Source organism: Magallana gigas, chromosome 9 (genome assembly GCF_963853765.1).
Source record: "Magallana gigas chromosome 9, xbMagGiga1.1, whole genome shotgun sequence".
Lineage (NCBI taxonomy): Eukaryota > Metazoa > Mollusca > Bivalvia > Ostreida > Ostreidae > Magallana > Magallana gigas.
The window spans coordinates 24,014,877-24,037,186 of NC_088861.1; the positions used below are offsets into that span (position 1 = coordinate 24,014,877).

A 22,310-nucleotide genomic window follows, 5' to 3' on the forward strand; every position below is an offset into this window, starting at 1 on the left:
TGCTAGGGCCCCATAAGGGACCCAAATTTTTACATAGAAATATAAAGGGAAACTTTTTAAAAATCTTCTCAAGAACTACAAAGCTCCAATTTGTCATATTACAATACACGCATCCTATTACATATGTACCATGTAGATTCTAAAGTGTTAGAATTATAATACCTGGACTCATACTGGGGTCCAAATAGGTGTTCATAGTTTAACATAGAATTATGTTGTAATTTTTTTTTTTTAAAAATATATGATACAAGAAACTGTTGTTCAAGTGAGAGATATGGCCCAAGGGCCTCTTGTTTTCTTAAAAATTATTTCAACTTGGCAAGAACATAATGTATATTTTGTCATTAAGAGTTTAAATATTTTCCAAAATAATTCTATCATGAATTATAAAAGTTAAAAAAGAAACGGTTTACCATACAGGAAGCAAAACAACGGAAATTAAGAAGAAATTAAAAAAATACACATCCACTATGGTTTCAGCATCCTTTCAGCCGAAAGTTACTCTCTACAATCCTCTTACTGAGCTGCATTGAATAAAATCAATCATTGTGAATAACGTCTATATATATTGACATCTAAAAAAAGCTTGTGTAAAAACATCAATTGTTTACCAAAAGTTGTTTTAAACTCCACTATAATAAATCATTGGTAAAAAAAGAATGAAAACTTATCCTTTTAATAAAAGTACTTTATGGGTGGAGTCTAGACCCATTAATATCAAATATTTGTTATTTAACACACTAAATGGTCAGGATTTTGTCATAAAATATCGTGTGGCTTAATTGAAGCATCTTTCAGTTTACACCATCTTTTAGATCCCTTTAAGTCAAGTTTGATCAAGCTGAACAGATTCATCTTAAATACATAAATTAAATGCGAAATCTCTTTTATTGTGGGGGCGAGCGCAGTTTCTGTATCTTAATCTGCGCATGAAATTATATTAATGCATGTTTGTTACATATCATAAATTAATCGGTGAAAGATCTCTCTCTCTCTCTCTCTCTCTCTCTCTCTCTCTCTCTCTAAATAATTAGTTAAAGGTATGTATTTTTTTTAAGTTTAATTATTTCTAGGTCTAATTCTACATGTAGATCTGCTAGATACATGTTAAAGATGAAAAGACTCTCAACTGCCTTTGTTTTGCCTCGGACTAGAATGTCGCGACGTCATTGGATGAAACGCGTCACGTGGCTGCCTTACAAATTTCTTTACAAGGCAAGCGTCAAAATTTATAGGGCAACATGGCGGACGTAACGTTATTTGAACTGATTTTTTACACAAACGTTTGTTTACATATCAAACTTTAGGTCCTCGACAAAACATTCGCCTCGCCTTCTATGGACTTTACCGACCCCACAAATTTCTTTAAACAGTCAGTAACAAACCTAATAAGTAATATTGTTATACTGTTTTGTTTAGGCTATACATGTGGAGTTTTTGATTTGATTATCAAAGGCAGCTAATACAACCAATGGTTTTTTTTCTTTAGATTTTCAACACTTTTACGATACACACCACGTAAAAACAAAATTAAATATCGCAAAACTTGCATTAGACAACTGGATGAGATGCAACATGGCTTTAGAAATACTATGCACTGATATAATTGACGAGTTAGAAGGACGAAGACGAAATGTAAACATTTCAAATATCGTGGGCTCTTCAATAGGAGTGTTTGGATCAGCACTTGCTTTAGCAGGAGGTATTGCAGCTCCTTTTACAGCGGGTGTATCCCTTGGTTTAACAGTCACTGGAGCTGTAATTGGTTCACTAAGTAGTGTAACTGTTGTAGGTGCAAATATAACCGAAACTGTATTGAATAAGGATGCGAATGAAAAATTTGAAAGATATTTTATGAATATAAGTGAACACAGTAGAATCATGGTACGCAGGTTTGCAGATCTTGAAAAGGAAATTGAAAAGATTGAACTTACAGATACAGATGAAATTGATACAGCAAAACTTCAAACTGCTGCCGGAGCATTGCATATGATAGGGGGTGTACCCGTTGTAATAGCTCGTATTATCCTACGAGCAGCTTCGTTAGTAGATACAATATTGCCTCCGTTGTCTGCTATTATTGATTTTGGTGTACTGGGATACAACATCGTCAATCTGGTGAAGGGATCTAAAACAAACGTTACAGAAAAATTACGATCTCAGCGAACCTTTCTTAGAGCCTCAAGAACACAGCTAATGATATATGCCTATGGAAATAAGAAGAAATACTTGAAATCTGTGGATTTTGCCAGAGCTTGAAGTAAATTATATGTTTTAATGTTGCAGTGAGGTTTCACTACACTGTCATTAATCAAAAGTGGTTTTATACAATCTGTTTACAATTCTAATCTCTCCATTGTTTTGCTTTAGTTAAAATCTAATATCTTCACCGAAGGGTGTGGGCTTTAAAATTTTAACAGTACCTTTTTTGTCAAACAAAGAATATTTGGTAAAGGTTCTCTAAAACTATTCAGTCAGTTAGTAGTCAATATCTAGACATTATAGAAGAATGAGATTTTCAGTGTAAAAGCGGTATCGATGAAAGTCTTTTTTGGTGTTAAGAGGTATAACTATCTCTCATTCATCGTATGAAAAAAAGGGTAAAAACAATCTTGTTCAGGATAGATATTCAAAGGAATCACATGATGCTGTTGATAGTAATAGTTTGAATGAAAATAAAGTGCTTTGGAAAATCTTCGCAAGAAAAGTTCCATGGGCATTGAATGTCTCGTGCCCGTCGGATAGAGGAAGACGAAAAAACCCTCAAAACATTTTGGCATTTTGGAATCTAGGAACCAAAAAAAAGTGGAATTCGAGGGTATTACAAGTACAAGCCAATAACTGTATATTTTTGAAGAAAAAACTTACCATCTCACAGAGGCTTGGAATTATTTCATGTTTGCCTAAAGATGATAAACCTAGACAGTTAAAAAAAACTGGCGACCAATTACTCTTTTCAATGATTTGTATAAGTTTATTTCATGGTGTGTTAAAGAATCAGGAAAGTTTAACATTATTTAATATATGATGCACAGTCTGGATTTAGGAAGGGAATGTACGGTCGCGTGCTATTAATGAGTTCGCAAAATGGCCGCCGTATCATCGTTTTTTTATGTAAGGTAAATTTTAAAAAGAAAATAAATCTTATTTTCTTCGATTTAAAAAATCGTGTGATGATTCTCTGACTTTTGTTCTTTTTCGCCGATGTTAATTACTCGCCGAGTAATTACCCTTTGGTAAACAATTATCGTCTGCGCACCGAACCGTAGAAATAAATACGGGGAGGCAGAAACAAGTCGTCATACAGATGTCAGATGTTGGATTTTACATGTATAAAACTGGAAGGATGATCGGAATAAGCACCAAAATTAGTGAGGTTAAATTTTGAAATACTGAAGATCGGAGTGATTCTAAATAGTAAGAAGTGAAAGTTGTTGAAAAAGGACACTGCGAGATGACTAAATCCTATTTTAGAGTCCCCAGAATTAACAATAAAAAATGCTTTTAAGAATTGAAAAGCTTGGTTTACTGCAAGATCAGAGTCTTATATGTTCAATAAAACCGTAATTAGACTTCTTCTGAACAGTCATTGTTCGTCACTTTACAAACGCCGATAGTTTGTAAAAAAAAAAAGATAACACGAGTTCTATGTCCAATTAGACCGTAACGAAAAACAGTATCAACCCAATTTTGGGCATACATACCGTTAAGACATTATTATCATAAAAACATAGCAAATATATTGATTACACAAGTAAAAAGATAAAAAAAAAAAAGAAACTCATGAAAATTTTTCGTGACCTAGGAAGAGTTGTTGTTGACCTTTTGATTATTTTCCCTTTATATTCAATACAAAGTCTGTACATTGCTAAACGAAGCAAATTCTAAGAATAAATCACACTCAAAGGTATAATACGAAGTATCATATATTTCTATTAAGTCATTTTACTCTGTTGTTAGAAATACATATAATTGGTCTAAAAAATTCAGGTAATGACGAGACCTAAGTAAACGTCGACCAATTCGCGAACTCATTTATGGCCAACTTCTGTACATTTAAGAGAATAATAGTAGATATAATTACACATAACTCACACTGAATTATAATATGATATACATGTATTATATATTATATAATATTTATCTTATATTTGATATGCTGACGACAATACTGTTAATGAAGTTATTAGGGTTAGTTTCTAAACTACCTTAGATTCCCTTATACAACGGCTTCAACCTAGAATACTCTTAGTACGATAGTCGTATGTTTGTACATGTATGTACAATAAGAGTTAAGAAATGTTGATAATTTTTTTAAATAATTTATAACTTATTTTTTTTTCTATTTTTCATATCATAACATATTAACACTTTTTAGCACTGCAATAAAATATCCTTGCATATTATTAAAACAGTATAGCATAGCACGAACTTATAAAAAAAAATGCTTGAAATGACTGTAATTATATCCGCATTTCCATATACTAGTATAAAATATTTTACCTACCATCTGGACTCATTCTTGGAGTTACAAGTCTTACAAAATTATTCATCAGATATATTTCACATTTTTCGAAATGATATTTTTAATTTTAATTACTGAAGAAATATTTCCAATACATCAGCTATGAAATTTTGAATATTTTCTGTATCATTCGTAATAAGACTTCCAAAATGAGATTTATCATAAAAATTGCCACGACCATTTAGCTTCCTTATTTGCAAAGAAACTTCATTTTCATATGTTAAATAGTTGATTTTTTATACAATTCAATAATAATTGTTTACAGTTATCGATCCAATCAACTGAATGATAAGACGCATATTTTTTTTTACAATCAAAATAAAAGACTAAGCAAATCATCAAATGTAATGTTCAAAGGGACTCATTTCGTAAATAATGTTAGGAAACTTGGTAGTGGACAACCTTTTATTTATAAAAACATCATTGTGAAATTGGAAGGAATTGAAAAGTGATCAAAATATCTTTTATCATTTATTGAAAAATTAAAATTAAAATTAATTTACAATATCATCATTGAAAATTTGGTCAATATTACACATTACTTTCAATAACATTAACTTTTGTAATTATATGCACTCACATTGCCCCATTTCCGCATCACTCACCTCCATTTTAGTATCATGTGTGTTTTAAAATGTCTTCAAATACAAAAAGGTTATTAATAATTATTACTGTCTATTTCTATATTTTTTGTATTAGACAATTAAACTGAGATTGTTATGATTTCAACTTTAATAATTTTTTTTATCATTGTTAACGTCTTGAATAGATGATGATAGTATCCTTAATGCTTTGTCAAAATGTGAAAGTCAAATGTTCAGTTACAAGAATAATACAAACTTTTTTGTTTTGTAAACTTGATATTGTTTAAATATGTGTTGTTATGCTTTGGTATAATTCTAAATCATATGTTGCTTTCTTTTGTTGATATATAAGTTAACACATTGAATCAGTTTATTTTGTTCACCACAAACAATTTAGTCAAAGAAATGGTAGATTCCTTTTGTTACAGTTTTTGTAATCAAATATAAAACTCGAGTTTTGTCTACATAATTATGGATTTTTATCTCCCTTGTAACTTGGCTTTTAACATTAAATGATTGGTTATTCATTCGAAGTAATCAAATAAAGCACCTTATAATTAAAATCTAAATGGTTTTTTTTTAATCATGCAAGAGAACTCTTCAGTGCTTAAAGAAGAGTCATTTAAATAATGTGTCGCAAAAAAGACACACAAGGAAATTAAAGTCATGACCTCAAATATATTTCAAAACGATGTAGCTATCAGAACTAAATTTAAAGTTTTGCCATCAAAGATGATTAAACAATGATTAAACCATGAAAATCTTTCTTTGGAAGTGTTTTTTTCTTATCTATGCTTGAGATTGCATTTTATATTTCTAGGATTGTATAGTTTCAGGCAAGCTCATGTTGTTACCCTCCCAATAAACTTCATGCACACATATTCTTAGAGGTATTTTTAAAAGGCATCATATATACATCATATATTCTAACACAACAAAACGAATTTATAAAGTCAATCTTAATAAAGTCACCGAAGCACATAAGTCCACATACTAGCGATTTCTGTGTCATTGGATATATTTTGCAAAGTTTTAATGATTCTTGGTGATAAGACGTTTGCGTATCCGACTAGTATGTATTATATAGTTCCACGGCACAAAACATACGTTTTGATTAAGAAAAGGAAATAAATGCATTATTCATATTCGTAACAACTGAAGTATTTCATCTTACCAGAATGAATTTAGAATTTATCGATTTTGCTTTATATTCAAAAGGATTTTTCTAAACAACTGACGAGGAAATTATGATAACAAACTTAACTTAAGGGTGTTGTTTACTCAGGGTTTGAGTTCTCAAATTCGAATTGTTATAAAGTTCAATGTCATGAGTAAAATTTGTTCTAAATACAAAAAGTACTTGTGAAGTGAAATATTATTGACATAAAATTTGATATTTCTACTATATTATGGAATTATGCCCAAACAAAAATGGACTTTTAGCCAAACAGAGGAAATTCGGACTAAATTTTGCAGATTTTGTTTTCCGCCAAAACACTTTTGGCAGTACTCTAATATTAAAAGTTAAGATTTTATATTTTAGTCTTTATAATTTAGCATATTTTCTGTTAGTTTTACCTCACTCATTCATTATAATAATCGTAAGGCACGAATTTAACAAATATTGAAAAATGCTTAAAATCGAGAAAAGACACCATATCTCAAAATTTTGATCATTGACCTCATAGAAATTATATGCCAACAGAAGAAGATCAATATAAGTAGTTTAATACTATAAATCTTTTTGTATTATCATCATTCAATTTTTTGTAAAATTTGATCAAAAATGGGTTGGAATTTGAAAAATGATAGAGGAAATTCGGACTGGAATATTTATAAAAATTGTGAACGAAAACGTAATGCTTTGTATGTATTTAGTGTCACTGCCATTCATATACTGTATTTCATTTTTTAAAAATATTGAGCAATTTGTATTATTTTCACAATTAAGAAAATCTCAAGCATAGTGTAAAATTTTAAGAGATTTTCCTTTAATTTTCCAAAAATATATAATGGCCATTAACTCAAAAAGTAGGTCATTGACCTACTTTTTTGAAAATGAAAAATAACACTACTATAAAAGGTTTATAACACACATTAGATGGTTTTTCATTATCATCAGTGGAATTTTTTTTCATTCTGAGTAAACGTCACCCTTAAAGATGAATACCGGTATGTTTATTTCCTTTTCAAATATTAAAAAAAAATGTTCCTTAAGATAAACTACATGTGTGAATATAAAAACATCAATAAGTCGTCGAAAATCGTTTCAACATTAAATAATAATAATTTGTTAAATTAAAACAAAATGAGATTTATTTATATATGCAATATATGATAAGAATTAATGTGTCCATCAATACGTAATATGTGATGTAATATTGCTCATCATGATCATGTTTGATTATAGCACTAATGGAAACATAGTGTATATGACATTTTACATGTATACATTCATACAATGATAATGTATAAAATTATCCAAATCAAGCTACCTCGGAAGTACAACGTTCATGATTATATACACATGTATGATTATATCACAAATCACAATCTCCGAATCACTATCTAGCTCCTTTTATTGATTACAATGGAAACTTTATCTTTTGGTGCTGAGAAAATGCGGAAAATGCGTTCTAATTTGCCAGACGACCCTTCGGGTAGTGAAACGTCTAATTGCTGAAAAAACTGAATACAATTGGATTTTTATGAAATGAGAAAAGCAGTGTTCAATTGCATTGTACTAACACATATATTCCCAATTTATCTTCAACATCAATCAAACCAAATACATTAATCAATCAATATACAGTTATTATCAACTTTTTTCTAAAACTTGTCGGAATCAAAAATTGAACTACTGTATACAGGGAAATATTCGCCCCCGTTTTATTTTCGCCCCTTTTGCCCTCGTTGTCAAAGCGCGAATTTAGGACAGGGCAAACTCTATATCACAAAACATATCTCTGTCAACACAACTGCATCTGGACGAATTCGAAACGGGGCGAAACTGTTTGCAAGTGTAAAAGGGTGAAAATTAAACGGGGGCGAAAATGACCACGTATACGGTATTTTTTTTTACGTTGAAATGCAGTTTTTTTTTTATTATCACTGAAATGTATTTAGAATTCAGAAGATCAGATACATTAGCGAAAATATTATCACTCTTGCAAACCCCATAAGTGATATGGTATCTCAGAACTAGTTTTCTATCAATGAACAAACCTTTGCAGTAATAATTTGAATTTCCAGTTCTGCAAACCGCTGTCCAATGCAACTCCTTGGCCCAAATCCAAACGGAAGGGTTGCTGAGGGGTGAGTATTTCGGATAGTTGAGGTTAAGGGATTGTTACTTCGCAGGAATCTTTCTGGCAGAAATTTGTCCGGGTGTGAGAAGAACTGCTCGTTTTCGCACATGTGCTGAGTAAATATGAGTATTTCCGTCTAGGTAATAAATATAAACATACAGTGAAAATATTTATAGAATTGTCGACAAACAATGTAACTAGCGGTATTATTTATAGCAAATCAAAATGTATAATTATCATTTTAGAATGATTCTATGGCTTACATCTCTACTGCAAATGCACAGTCACGTAACATATATTTATCTATTTATATATCTTGAGATATTAATTTTTCCTTTTTAGAAAAACATGCTATTTACATTACTTTACTTTACACACGTTATGTCGGGGTGATTAAGAGATCTATTCAAGGGGTTGTAATTTTATGAATGCGTCGTTTTTCAGTTTCAGTACATGTATATAGTTTTCGTCCAGGGTGTAAGTTGGTGGGGGAGGGCTATCAACGAATACCACGAAAAAGCCACCACTAATTCTAATGATTTCTCAGTAGTTAACAAGAAGGGCTTAATTACATATGTATATACAGGATTTTTGTAAAAAGATGTTATGATTAAATGAACATAATTCTATTTACACAGAAGATTATATTTTTACGGCTTCTCGTATACGCCTCTTTCATACATAAGTGAAATGTGTTAAACAAAAAAAAAAATGAAACCTTCTTTACATTTACTACTTAACGTCTTCCGTCTATGATGGGACACTTGTTTATACAATTTTTCTCTATAACCAGCAAGTTTGCCATCTTTTAAAGCAGAAACCTATATAGTGTAAAATAATAATCAATTCCTTATACTTACGCCGGTCGGAATTTCATAACCAGATATTACTGCATCCTTTTCCAGACGAACAAATGACCCTGGGGCTGTAGGGGGATACAACCTATAACAAATATATATAACAACATAAAAACATAAAGCTGCTAAATACAGTCATATTGGCGCGCTCATAACATCGGACCTGATATTATGATAGGAGTTTTATGATTCAAACATGAGATGAATTTTCCTCATTAATTTGATGCAAAGACTTGTTCATTCAAACTTTTATGAATTTTTTTTGTCGATTTAAAAAAGAAACCTGTTAATTTTATAGGACTCCCGACAATTTATGATCTTTTTAACTTTGATTTTTGACATAACTTTTCATACCGGAATATAAAACTCAGAAAGTTTTCGAAAGCGTTGACTTTAACGTACATGTATCAAAATAAAGTAACTCTTTGTAAGTTTGCAAATGATTAATGTTATCCTGACAATTAATATAGTGTATACTTATGTTCTTATTATATTGTTTAACATTTGTAAACTTCACAACTTTTTCTTCTTCAATAATAAGTAATTCCTAACAGGACTTTTTAACATTTCTGCTTTGAATAGGAAATGGATAATAAGCAGACTTACCTGAGAATTTCTTTGATACAGGCCTTGAGGTACGGCAGTTCACTGAGTGATTCCTTCGTTATATCAGCATTACCACACACAGAAGTTATCTCTTGCTGTAGTATCTTTTGTTTTTCCGGATTCCTGGCAAGTTCGTACCATAAAAACGTCAAAACGCTTGAGGTCTAAAAAAAAAAAAAAAAAAAAAAAAAAAAAATCAAGAAAACTTATAGGTCAAATAGATGCTGAGTAATCTAATTTATTTTGCTCTATGAAAATGCATTTCGGTTATAAAGATTAAAAATTATTTCCTTGTTTTTAAATAATCAAACAATGATATACAACAATATAATCATTTTTGTGATTTACTTACGTTGTACTTACTGTGTTCTCTTCAAGCTGGCTACATGTAGCGCATACAACCGTTATCAGAGATCTTTATTATTTCATTTTTATAAATAAAACAGTGAAGGACCATGCATTCTTCACCCAAAAATCAATTTTGTCAAGAGAGCGTTGATTCCATACATAGATTTAATCATTAGATGGGGTGTGAAACTTAACATTCTGTGATACACCGTCACGTTTTTTCATTATTTTTCATTTAAAGCATGGAATTTTCAGACCATATAACCAAATAAACGTACCGATTCGACTCCCGCTACAAACAAATCCATCAAAACTCTCTCAACCATTTCTCCGGTCATTTTTGGGTGCGATAGTAGCGCATACAGCAAATGTGGTCCCTGTAGGTACTCCTCTAGCCGCCCCTCTGCTCTCGCTGTCTCCAGTGTCTGTATGGCGTCTACAATCGCCACGTCGGCTATTCTTTGTTCACAATAGTCCAGTACATTTCAATTATTTTGGTGTGAGATTTCACAAGAAATGTTTAAAAAATATAATCAATTTGCATTAAGAGTTAACGTCACAGCTTTACTAAAGTAACTAAAATGTAAAATTGGTCTTCAAATCCCTTAAAGATTAAATTTACAAAGTTAGGCTACCCTTGACATTCTAATCCACCAGTCCATGTATAACTGAGGTAAATATCAACTTTTATTTATATAAACTATTTCAATATGCATTTTAAAATTATCATGAGGCTGAAAAAGCATCAAATTCAGGAAACTTTATGTAGTCAATTAAATGCAGCTTTTTTGCAATTGCGATTCTTTTATAGAGTTGTCTGCACGTAATAGAATTAAAAAGAAAGCAATTGTGTCCTCATAAATAGGGACGGTAAGTTATAAATTCTGTGGCATTTTCTTAAGAGAGGAAGAGCTTATGCGACATTTGACAAAGACATTTGTAAGAAAAAAAAAGGCATACACAAAGAATAAACCTACCCCATGGACTGAACTGTAAACCTTTAAAATCTGCTACTACCTTATTTGAGGTTTATAAACATTTCATCTTTATTATTTAATAAAACCTTATGAATTAATTTAAGACTCTAGGAATCCAATTGTATGAATTGTAATACTGAGTTATTATGAATGGACTACCTTAATTTGGCAAATTCTCATGAAATGACTGTAAAAGCGACACCTGGCCTTGACAATGTGAGTTAAGAATAATTGTAAAACCACTACATGTCTCTTTATGATGATGTGTTCGGACGGCAATGCCTGACCTGAGCATTCAGTTGAATCGCGTTACCAGAATTATTCAAAATGACAAGAGTGAATATTTACCCAAATAGGTGATCAGCCGCTCTTTCAAATTTCCTATAGAGAGGGGTGGGGAACAATCTGTACAGTTGTAGGCCGAAACTCCGGACATCCTTGTCCGTGGCATCAAAAATGTCCTCCAAGTATTTAATGTCAAGAATGGAGCCTCCCTCTATACATCCAAACCTCTTGTTAAAACACAACATCCCCGTACCTACAGGAAACAACCAAAAATAAAACAATGAAATATCAGCAGGCTCACTGCAGGTGAAATTGTTTGTAGTGCTATTTTATCCACCACTAATTTTCAAAAATATAAATGATTGAAATTGCTTTAAATTTTGTGTAGGCAATATGTAGTACAAATACATGTAAATAAGATGTTACATTTACATCTACCGAGTATGATTCCCTCTATTTCTTACGGAAACCTATATTTAATTCATAGCTCTACAAAAACAGCCAGACTGAAATCCACAAGCCCCTTTTATGGAATTGAACGGTCGAGAAAAAGCACGGACTGCATGAAATAATCATGATGTCAGACTCAGATTCTCATGCGAGACGATATGGCTGTTTCTTTTACATGTAACTAACTAACTGATGTCCATTAACAGTAATTTAGTCAATTTTACTTTCTCTTACAATCAATATATTAATTTGCGAAAGGAAAGATGTAAATATGAATAATAAAACCATAATACCATTTTGTTTTGGTGTGTGATTTTTACACGGAGTTAAGGAAATTATATATTAAGAAATACTTCTATGTACGACCAAGTATGGCAAAATTTATTGATTTACTCAATTCTGATTCTATATTCATGTTAAAAAAACTGGGTAAATATGTGTACGAATCTTTTAATAAGAGGGACAACTTTACCATCAGACGTGAATAAGCGTAAATTAAGTTTATATATAACTACTGCTTTGTTGGTCTTTTTGATATTTTTTCATCCACTTTACACCTTTTATATATATTTATCTAACCTGCCTCCCACCTGTACCCACAATTATTGTAAAGTACTGTTAAATTGTATGCTATTGCAATGTATGTAATGTATACGCCAATAAACTACTACTACTACTACTAATAAAATTTTTTAATGCTTTCTTTGATGATTTATTCGGATTCATGAGGGTTATGAAGGTAGAGATCATTGCATAAAAATGTTACATAACCCGCTAACGCAGGTTTTGTATCTTTCCTGCAATGTCGCCAACTTCATACTCCGCATTAATCATCAAAGAAAGCATTTTATTGTTGAAAACAAGTATATTTTTCGATGTCGACGAAATAATCTTAAGGTTATTACATGTATACTCGAAATCCAACATTATTTCGCAATGTACAGAATCGTTCAACCGACTAGTTATTAAATTTTTTTAAAACTTAGTTAGAAAACGATATGGTACTAACAATGTATTAGTTTTATATAACTTACTCTCTGTGACGTAACGCAAAAGTTGTTGTCGTAAGTCGTCCACGAATCCTCCATGTTTGTACAACTCCACAAAGTCGTCTGCTACTCTAGCAAGGATGCTGACGTATGCTGAAACAGCGGCTGGGCGTAACATTAACTCCTGTGTGGGCCTTCGGAGCTTAGCCCACTCCTCACCATTTCTGTTAAAGAGAGTTTTGTCTTTGAAACATACTCATTTTATACGATCTAAATAAAAATAGTGTATGGGTATATGTAAATGAGGGAAAACACAGAGTCGACTTTTCTATAATTTTAATGACAAAAATTTAAATCGGAAAACAGAATGATTAATAGAAAACTATATAAAAGTTAACATTCAATCGACAAAAGAATTAACACCATTTTAAGAAGAAAAAAAAGATAACAAAGGCAGTGTTTAAAACTGAATTCAATAGGACAACATATCGATAGTAAAACCAAAGACAATACCAACAATACAACATCAATATAAACAAAAACAACATGTACGGATCAATCTCAATCAAATACTAATATATTAATAACACCTGTAGAGTATTATTACAGACAACTGTAATAACGGACAGCCGTAAAAGTAACAAGTTACAAAGAAACGCGATAACAACAACAACAACAACTTTGAAAAAAGGCATGCTTATAGTCACAGCAACTGACTTTTGTCTATTAAAAGACAATAACAACGAAAACAAAATGTTTATACTGTATACAGGGTAATTTGTCATATTCGCCATTTCTCACTTGCAAAATGTTATTGTTCCATCTTCAATTCGCCCAGACAAACTTTTGTTTAAAGAGAGATGGTTTGAGACATTGGAAATTGTCCAGTCTTAAATTCGCCCTCTGATAACGAGAGTGAAAGAGGCAAAATAAAACGGCCAGGGCGAATATATCCCTGTTTACAGTAGAATATAAACAGAGTTACAACTTACAGGTTGGCCAAGCTAGGGTACTGCTTCCTGTTCTTGCTGTATTCCCTGAAGACACCTACGCCGGGCCGGTACGGATTCTTGATGTTAATCTTAAAAATCTCCCTCGCTATGTCGGGGTGAAACACAAAAATATTCCACTTATCTTTGATCCGCAGTTTTACAAAATCCCCGTACAACTGCTGCACATGAGCAGCAAATCGATGGAACTCAAAATTTTTCAGTTCACCTGTTTGAGAAATAAATTTCAATATTTCTATCGGAGAACTCTAGTTTGAATGGTTAATATAAAAAAAAAAGTTTAAATTTTTTTTGATTGATTGAATTTACAAATTTAAATAAAAATATTTAAAAAAATGCTTTTTGTCTTCAATACTAGTACATTCAAAATTCAAAAAAATATAGAACTGTGACCCTTACAAAATGTATGTTAAAGCCATGTAATAACAAATTTTTCACGCACACACACACACACCTATGGAGTTGCTAAAGAGCATTGTTCCAATATACGGCACGGCAAATTTTCCTCTCGGTCCAGGTACCTCATCAAATGGTCGAACAAGCGGTGCATCATGGGCCACAGAATGGGAATAAAATCGTACAGCTAGCAGTCGTGACAGCCTTAATAATGAAACATCTTTTATCAATGCATTATTTTTCGATGAGAAAAAATCGGCTTACAATCATAATACACACTGGGCATAAACAATACCGTGGAATCACCATCATGGCTTTCGTCGGTAACCCTTGTCAACGAATTTACATCCCAACGAAGGTATATACATGTACAAGCATTTGTTTAATAATTTTTTTTATGAAATAGAAATTGCTACCAACCAAACTACGTCCCCACGAACCAGGACAATTTTGGCTACCCACGAACATTGACTCCCAGAAATTAAAATGACTCAACAGTATATATTTTCTATGAATTAATTAAGCGAAAATTGCCTTTTTTTGCGGGAAATTCACAATCATGTGAGTTACCTGTTTGTCATTGCAGCAGATGAGCAGATAACCAGTTATCTTTTTTCTCTGATGTTTTATAACCCGCCTTCTGATGAGCTATGTGTCAGACAGACCGAATCATCCGGAAAACCGCCATCTTATTAAAAAAAAAGTTGTACTTATGTAAGTGTCGGGAGGAAAGTATTAATTGCTCTTTTAAGTGGATTTTCTTTTTCGAAGCAAAATATCAAACTTAGTGTTAATAAGTTGTAGGAGTAAATGAGAGATGCATCCGTGATCGAATTCAAAGACGTCATAATGAATATCAGGAAAGAGGAGGGGGTGTTGTGTGTTGTCACGATCATGTCATTTGAAGTGAGAAAACATTTATAACATCCCGCTTACCCACTATCACGAACATCCCCACCCCCGGAAAATAAAAACAAAGCCAAATTTACATTTATATGTTAATGCTGCTGTTCACAACGATGACGTATGTAAACACAACCTGAATAATATATACATGCATGTAACATTTTATTTGATATTGGATATTAAAATTACTAAATAAAAATTAAAAGATAGATCATGTTAAAATGTCCTTCATTTTTGTATATTAACATCTCTCTTCATCAATTTGAACCTTATTTCAATAGCTGTTAAAAAGTATATATTATCTTATTATAACAATTCTTCAACTTACTATAACAATTTGTTATATATTAAATAAGTTTAGAATAAAAAAAAAATCAAAATTATTTATTCTGTAGTCATTTGAGGTTTTCAAAACCAACCTGCGTTTCGTGTTTTCAGAACTTTGAAGTATCGCTATGCAATGTAGAAAAGTTAAAAAAAAAAAAAAAAGTACCAATCTTTTAACATCAGCAATACATGTATATTTACCAGTATATAGAAAATTTGAAGAGAAATTACCATGCAAATGAAAAACTTGTGATCTAAATAATATACATTGGTCACGCTCTTCTCTAAAATGCTAGGTTCCTACTGCCATGCAATCTATTACGAACACAACAATTGACAAATTGTAGTTAATCGTAGAACTTCATTATTTTAGGTTCAAGGATGCAAGCCGATACGTTTTGATGCGCTTTGTTGAGCGATACGGTAAGGTCACGAAAAACATAAAATTTCCGGTTACGCAATCTGTCACGCTTTCTTTCTGCCCGTTCAAATAGAATCAACTAGAAGATCTCCCGCAAGCGCGCGAATTTAACACTTTATACACATTAATATGATTCAATGCTTAATATGTAGAACCATTCAATGCTTAATATGTAGAACCATATATACTTTGCTCATTTTTTGTAAACACTATATACGCTAATGCTGTTTAATTTTTCTCACTTATGTTGCAGAGCTTAATAATCGACGAAAATTGACAAACTCATATTTGATAAAATCGCATTGTCCTAAGCTTACACAAACGGGCAAAATAATTTAATGTAGACCTAATTGCTTCATTTCCAACCCCCTTATATTCAGGGCATATACATCAATTCACGTGTGTATAAAATAATCACAACTAGAATAAGTGCGTGTGTTCCATTCACGTGTGTATAGAATACTGTTTTCGTTTATGACATAAATGAAACAATCATTTTACCATGCTATCAAATTCGGGCTTTTTATGGCGCTTTCAATTACACGTAACACTGATCAGCACGTTTCGTCTAGCTGTGTTTCAACAGATATAGGATGTACAGGCGATATATATTGGGAATATTGTTATATATTTACATTTTCCAGTGTCTTTGCCTGTGATAACACTACGTATCGATTTTGTACTTTTAAAAAACCCATAACTTCACATGACGACAAATTGAAGCGCCAACGGGGTTTGCTTATTCATATTTAAGTATTTTATCGAACGATGGCTTGAAATTATATAAATATAAGTAATAAGAAATCATTCTTTGAATATTATGAGGTGATAATTTCGGTTGGGCGTGATCAAATCTATCATACAGCCCTTCGGGCTTTATTGGATCTGATCACGCCCCGGCAAAATAATCACCTCATAATACTCAAAAAATGATTCCTTATTTCTTATATAAAAAAGATGAATTAAAAAAAAGTCAACTTTCATCAGATTGGCTTTTTTCAAGTCACTTTAACTACGAGGGTTGTTCGGAAATTATTGAGACAACTCGAATATCTTCTTTTCTAATTTACATTTTTTTTCACTGATTGTTAAACTAGATTTAGGCCAAAAGGATTAATTATCAAGTACTTTTAACACACCAACTGTTGTCAACAGTTCTAAAATATATAAAAAAAGACTGCAGGTGACATTCACAGTAATTAGACTTTCGGGTAAAAAAACTCGATTTTTACCCTAAAAAAACAAGAAAATTATAGAAAATATAAATGATGACATCTTGAAATAAAAACAAAAGATGAGAAATAAAGAATAACTCTCATTTCCGTTCGTTTGTAAGGTGTTTAAAACACAGGAGTAATAAGAAGCGTTAAAATGACGTTGCGAAAAGTTTGCGGTTGCGCCGGGTCACTGGACAAAGGCACGTTGGTCAGCTTACCAGGAATGATCTATACAAGCCATGGACAAGAAACTTTTCACGTTGATAATCTCTATCCTGATTTACGTGTTGGTGAAATTTCAAGAGATTATCTTTTTTACTAAAAGAATAAGAGAAAATGTCTCAATAATTTCCGAACAACCCTCGTACTGATTCAAAATATCTGGAGTTAACACGCAATACACTAATTAAAACATGATGGCGTCATAAGAACCCGTCCAAGCCGCTTTATTAACGATAAAACAGAACGTGTGACACTTACTTGTTTCTTGACACACCATCTTCTTTCTATATATACGAAAAACCAATTATAAACTTGGTAATTATATACTCTGCAATTAAAGTGTAAAAAGTTAGTTATTCGGAATCCTTTAAAATCATTTTTTTTCTGTATTGAAAATTAAAGTACTGAAGTACTGCCAAGAGTTGATTTTATTGATAATCATTATTACCTATTACAAAATCAATGTTATGTAATTTCGCATGGCAAGTTGTTTGTTATCTGTGTTTGAATAATCACACCAATATCCGGGGCTATAGACGGAAAAACCCATGAGAATCATGTTGTGTAATATTTAAAAATAGAATCAACGCCCTCGAACTCTACGATGCAGCAAGTATCAGCAATGTAAATATTTCTGGATAAATTGTTTCCAAGCAATATTGAACTTTGACGTAGGAATACAAAAGACTACAAACAATATCTAAATTGTTCGTACCATTTAAAATCTGGCTATTTTCAGGGTATTTTAAAAAAGTTTCCTTGAAAAACAGTGCTTCGGAATTCATTACATCGAATTTATTGATTATTTTCAAGCACTAAGTATTGTTAGTGGTGATGATTGAACTCGGGTCCAAACACTGTTTCACCAGTACTTCCGGTGTGCCAGAGTAGCTGCATGTGGGAGTTGATTAAAATCAAATCTAAAAATCCAGGCAATATGCAATGTGAAAATTATTAGAACCCGAGAATTGTACAATGAAAAGCATTTATCAAGATATGTTTATAGGGGCAGAAAAATATCCATATATGAAATACAACTGACTATTTAGGTCAGACGACACGTTCCTCAATTTTATATAACTTTTTCCAGGAATTAGTTATCGATTTACTACTACTTTGACACGCTTTCTTGCAAAAAATCAGGATACCTCACCAGGCATTTCTGCAAAATACTAGAGTATGCAATCTCCTATGTAATCTTTTTTAAAATACACTTGAATTGCTGATATAGAAAAAAAAATATACAGCACAGGAAAATTCACTGTATTGGTGCTTCACCGGGGCCGGGGCTTGAACTCACGACGTATGAAAACTGTGCTCCCCGCACAGAGCGGCTACCGCTCTAACCACTTGGCCATCTAGGCATTTATCACTATATAAATAAAATTTCAATTAAATTAAAAATGATTTTAAATAAAAAGATGCTCGAGGAACGTGTCGTCTGACCTTAAATATAAATTATTTCCATAGGGATTTGTAAACTTTAGTATTGTCAAAATGTTACAAACAAAAGATTGCTCTTAGATATTTTATAGCAAAAACTGTTTTCAACGAAATTGTAATACATTTTTTTCATCATGTTGTGTTTTGTATAGATGTTTTACAAACATGCCGTGTCCACAGTCGTATGTATTAAAACCCATTTCAGTAAAATACTACTGAATTAATTAATCTAGGAACATATAGACCTACAAAGAGCAGAAACACTCAGAAATTTGAAGTAAAAAAAAATAGATAATATTTTGATGCATTTGATACGCGTATTGCTACGTATTATTTCTTATATTATATATGTATTCTCTGTTTCTGGTGAGCCAATGGCTTAAGGGAGAAATTAACGAAACTAAGCTAGACAAAACTATTAGTATTAATGAAATTAAGGAGACTATCGGAAATCTAAAGCTTGGAAAATCCCTTGACAAAGATAGAATTCTCAATGAATATTTTATTGAATTCAAAGACTATATTTTACCAATATTACATAATTTTTTTAATTGTATTTTAAATACTGGTAATTTTCCTAATACGTTGTCCTCGTCAAATATAGTTCCATGCAGTGTTTAAAAAGGTGAGTCTACAGATCATTGTAAATACAAGGGCATTGTCCGTAATCTGTGTTAATTATTTTCTTCAATTTTAAACAATATGTTATTGGAATGGGCAAAATACAATGATGATAAAACTGATGCACAATTTTATTTTATACCAAGCTATGGTACACGTGATGTTGTTTTCACATTACATGCATTCTATTGTTATAAACAGTTTATTTAAAAAAAGAGGTAATATTGTGCGTTTATCGATTTCAAAAAAAGCGTTTTACTCTGTTGATAGACGAAATTTGTGGTTTAAACTTTCAATAGAAAATTAAAGCGTTGTATCGTAATGTGATACCCTGTATGGATTTGTTTACATTTTGTAAAATACCCTTTTTATTGGTTGGTTAATCCATTTAACAACCGAGGTTTTAATGTCATTTAATATAGTTTAATCGCCTGGCTATTGAAACTGGTAGACATAAACACACACATAGAGAAAATAGGTTTTGTCCACATTGTTGAACTAGTATTGAAGATGAATTTCATTTTTTTTAATGTTTTGTCCTTGATACGGAATATTACGCAAATTATACATGAAAGAATATAAAAAACATTCTATGTTTAATATATTGATTCAACTTTTTAATATTGATAATGTTAAAGATCCCTTTAAAACATCTCTTGGTAAATTCATTTAAAAAAGATGCTATTAAGAGACAACTGTTATGCCTAGGTGTTAATTTTTTGCTTTTGATTTGTTTTCTCAACCTGTATATATAGCAGTAGGCCTATATGTTATCCTTTTTACGTGCACAAGTTCTCCTGTAAATAGACTACTACCTCATGCTATATGTATGTTATACTGATAAAGTTGTAAAGCTTAAAGAAATAAAAGAATTGAATTTTTAAGAAAACGCTTTCAATTTTTATCTATTATGATAGAGTTTATAATGCATTAAAAATGTATCTATGTGTCAAATTTGAAGATGGGGGAACAAGATAGCGCAAATGCCCATTTGGTTTTATCGTAAAAAACAATTTCAAGTTAATTTTTTTCCAACCAAATATTCTTGATAATGTTATAATACAAGTTTCAAAAGCACAATTTCTAACTATATTCAGTTTTGAATATTCTAACAAACGATAAGAATTTTTTTTTAAAGTTTTGGTGGTATCGAACCGACAACCCAAAAACCCTAGCTCTATAAATTTACCTAATGTCTGGTGCTCTAACCACTGAGCCATTTCAGTCACAATAAATCTCCCTGTGAAATGCTAGATGGAACTTCAACCACGAGTTTACGGACTTGTAGTATTTCTCTAAAACGTTAAATTGTTGGGATACAAAATGACATTTTTAAATTATAGTGGGTCATCTGTCCACGTTTTTGTTGATTGAAATCGGTTAGAATTCCTTTAAACCTTGTATAGACTACGACAAAAATAAGGAGTCCAGATCGACCCACTCTATAAAAGGAAAGATATTGAAGTTCAAAAAATGACACTATTTTGGAGGTTTTGACACGCATACGCCAGTTTTAATCAACCTATTCTAAATATTTAACATATTTAAAGGTTATAAATCGATGTTATGGTAAATATACGTTATTTTTAATAATTTAGAAAGAAATTATGAGATTTGTTCATATTTTGATTTTATAGTATCTTATCTTATCTATCCCCATATGGGCAGATTGCACGCCTTATTCACTCATCTTCTTTAAAAAACCAATTACAAGAGAGAGAGAGAGAGAGAGAGAGAGAGAGAGAGAGAGAGAGAGAGAGAGAGAGAGAGAGATCTGACTCATTTTACTACTAATTAGCGTGTTTTTAGATTTTTTGGAAAAAAGAACTTTCTAATAAAAAGGGACGAATTAAATGTTACAGGAATTTTCAATGTTTAACAAGATAACTAAATTCATAAGATTTCATGCGCGCCCATCTATGCGAAATATTTGTGAATGTTGATTTTTAAGTACATATACTTAGTAGGTATTACACCACACATTGGATTTATCTCTTTAACAAATAAGAAACATTTTGATTGTCAATAATATAAGAACTCATGCAAAGATGCATAATTGTATATTCAACTTTTTGCAAACCGCCTTTCCAGAATACAAGCATTAGAATTCAATTACTGTAGATTCCTAATTAATAGCGAGGAATTAATGTTTGTGTAAGATCGCTAGAAGCGCATCTCGTTATATATACCTTGTAATTTTATATAAATTTCGCTCGAATAAAAAATACATTTTTAAATGCTACACCTGGGTTAAAAAGCGGGTCACCTTTAAAAGGAGTATCAATGAACAAATTTTTTGGTAGATATTTTAGAAACTATCAATCAAAAATAACCTGTTGATACAATTACATATATTACATAGTTTTAAAAATGTGTTTCTTTCGTATAACCATAATTTGATAAATTCACCTACCTTTACAACCGAAAAAAATCCAAGTGCAAAAAATTCATTTCTTTCAATGAGTGCAATAGCACTACATTTCGGATCTGACCCGTGACATTATTCCGAATCAGACGACTTTTAAAATTCAGATCTGAATAAATAATCCTTTTTTCTTCTTTAAGAACCTATTTATTTATACCTGTCTTTGTGTGTCTATTTAAAAATTATTATTGGGGTAAATTGTTGACGTGGGGGGGGGGGGGGAGCGACATTCTTTTCGAAACATTTTTTTATCGGCACATGTCCTGGGTACTCTTTCAAGGTCACGTGTAGTGAGTAATGTGTGTTCATAAAGTTCATTCAAAGTGGATTTCTCTGGTTTTCCTTTTAAAAAGGTATTGTGTATCTTGTTCTAAAAATTCTCCATTGCCACGT

General features: G+C 31.5%; 1 protein-coding gene across 2 annotated transcripts; it reads right to left on the minus strand.

Annotated features, from left to right (window-relative positions):
• Positions 1-7,499: 7,499 nt before the first annotated feature.
• Positions 7,500-22,028, minus strand: LOC117692307 (probable cytochrome P450 49a1). 2 transcript variants are annotated; one of them, XM_034479814.2, is made up of 11 exons: positions 21,906-22,028; positions 14,906-15,023; positions 14,394-14,539; positions 13,922-14,147; positions 12,975-13,153; positions 11,554-11,743; positions 10,507-10,687; positions 9,881-10,044; positions 9,278-9,359; positions 8,335-8,553; positions 7,500-7,797 (listed from the first exon to the last, which is right to left on the minus strand). In XM_034479814.2, the coding sequence occupies exons 2-11, from the start codon at positions 14,914-14,916 to the stop codon at positions 7,678-7,680; spliced, it is 1,518 nt and encodes a 505-aa protein (XP_034335705.2). In that variant the 5' UTR covers positions 14,917-15,023; positions 21,906-22,028; the 3' UTR covers positions 7,500-7,677. The 2 variants fall into 2 exon arrangements, with proteins under 2 accessions (XP_034335705.2, XP_065926520.1); XM_066070448.1 differs by lacking the exon at positions 21,906-22,028 and adding an exon at positions 17,687-17,720.
• Positions 22,029-22,310: the final 282 nt, after the last annotated feature.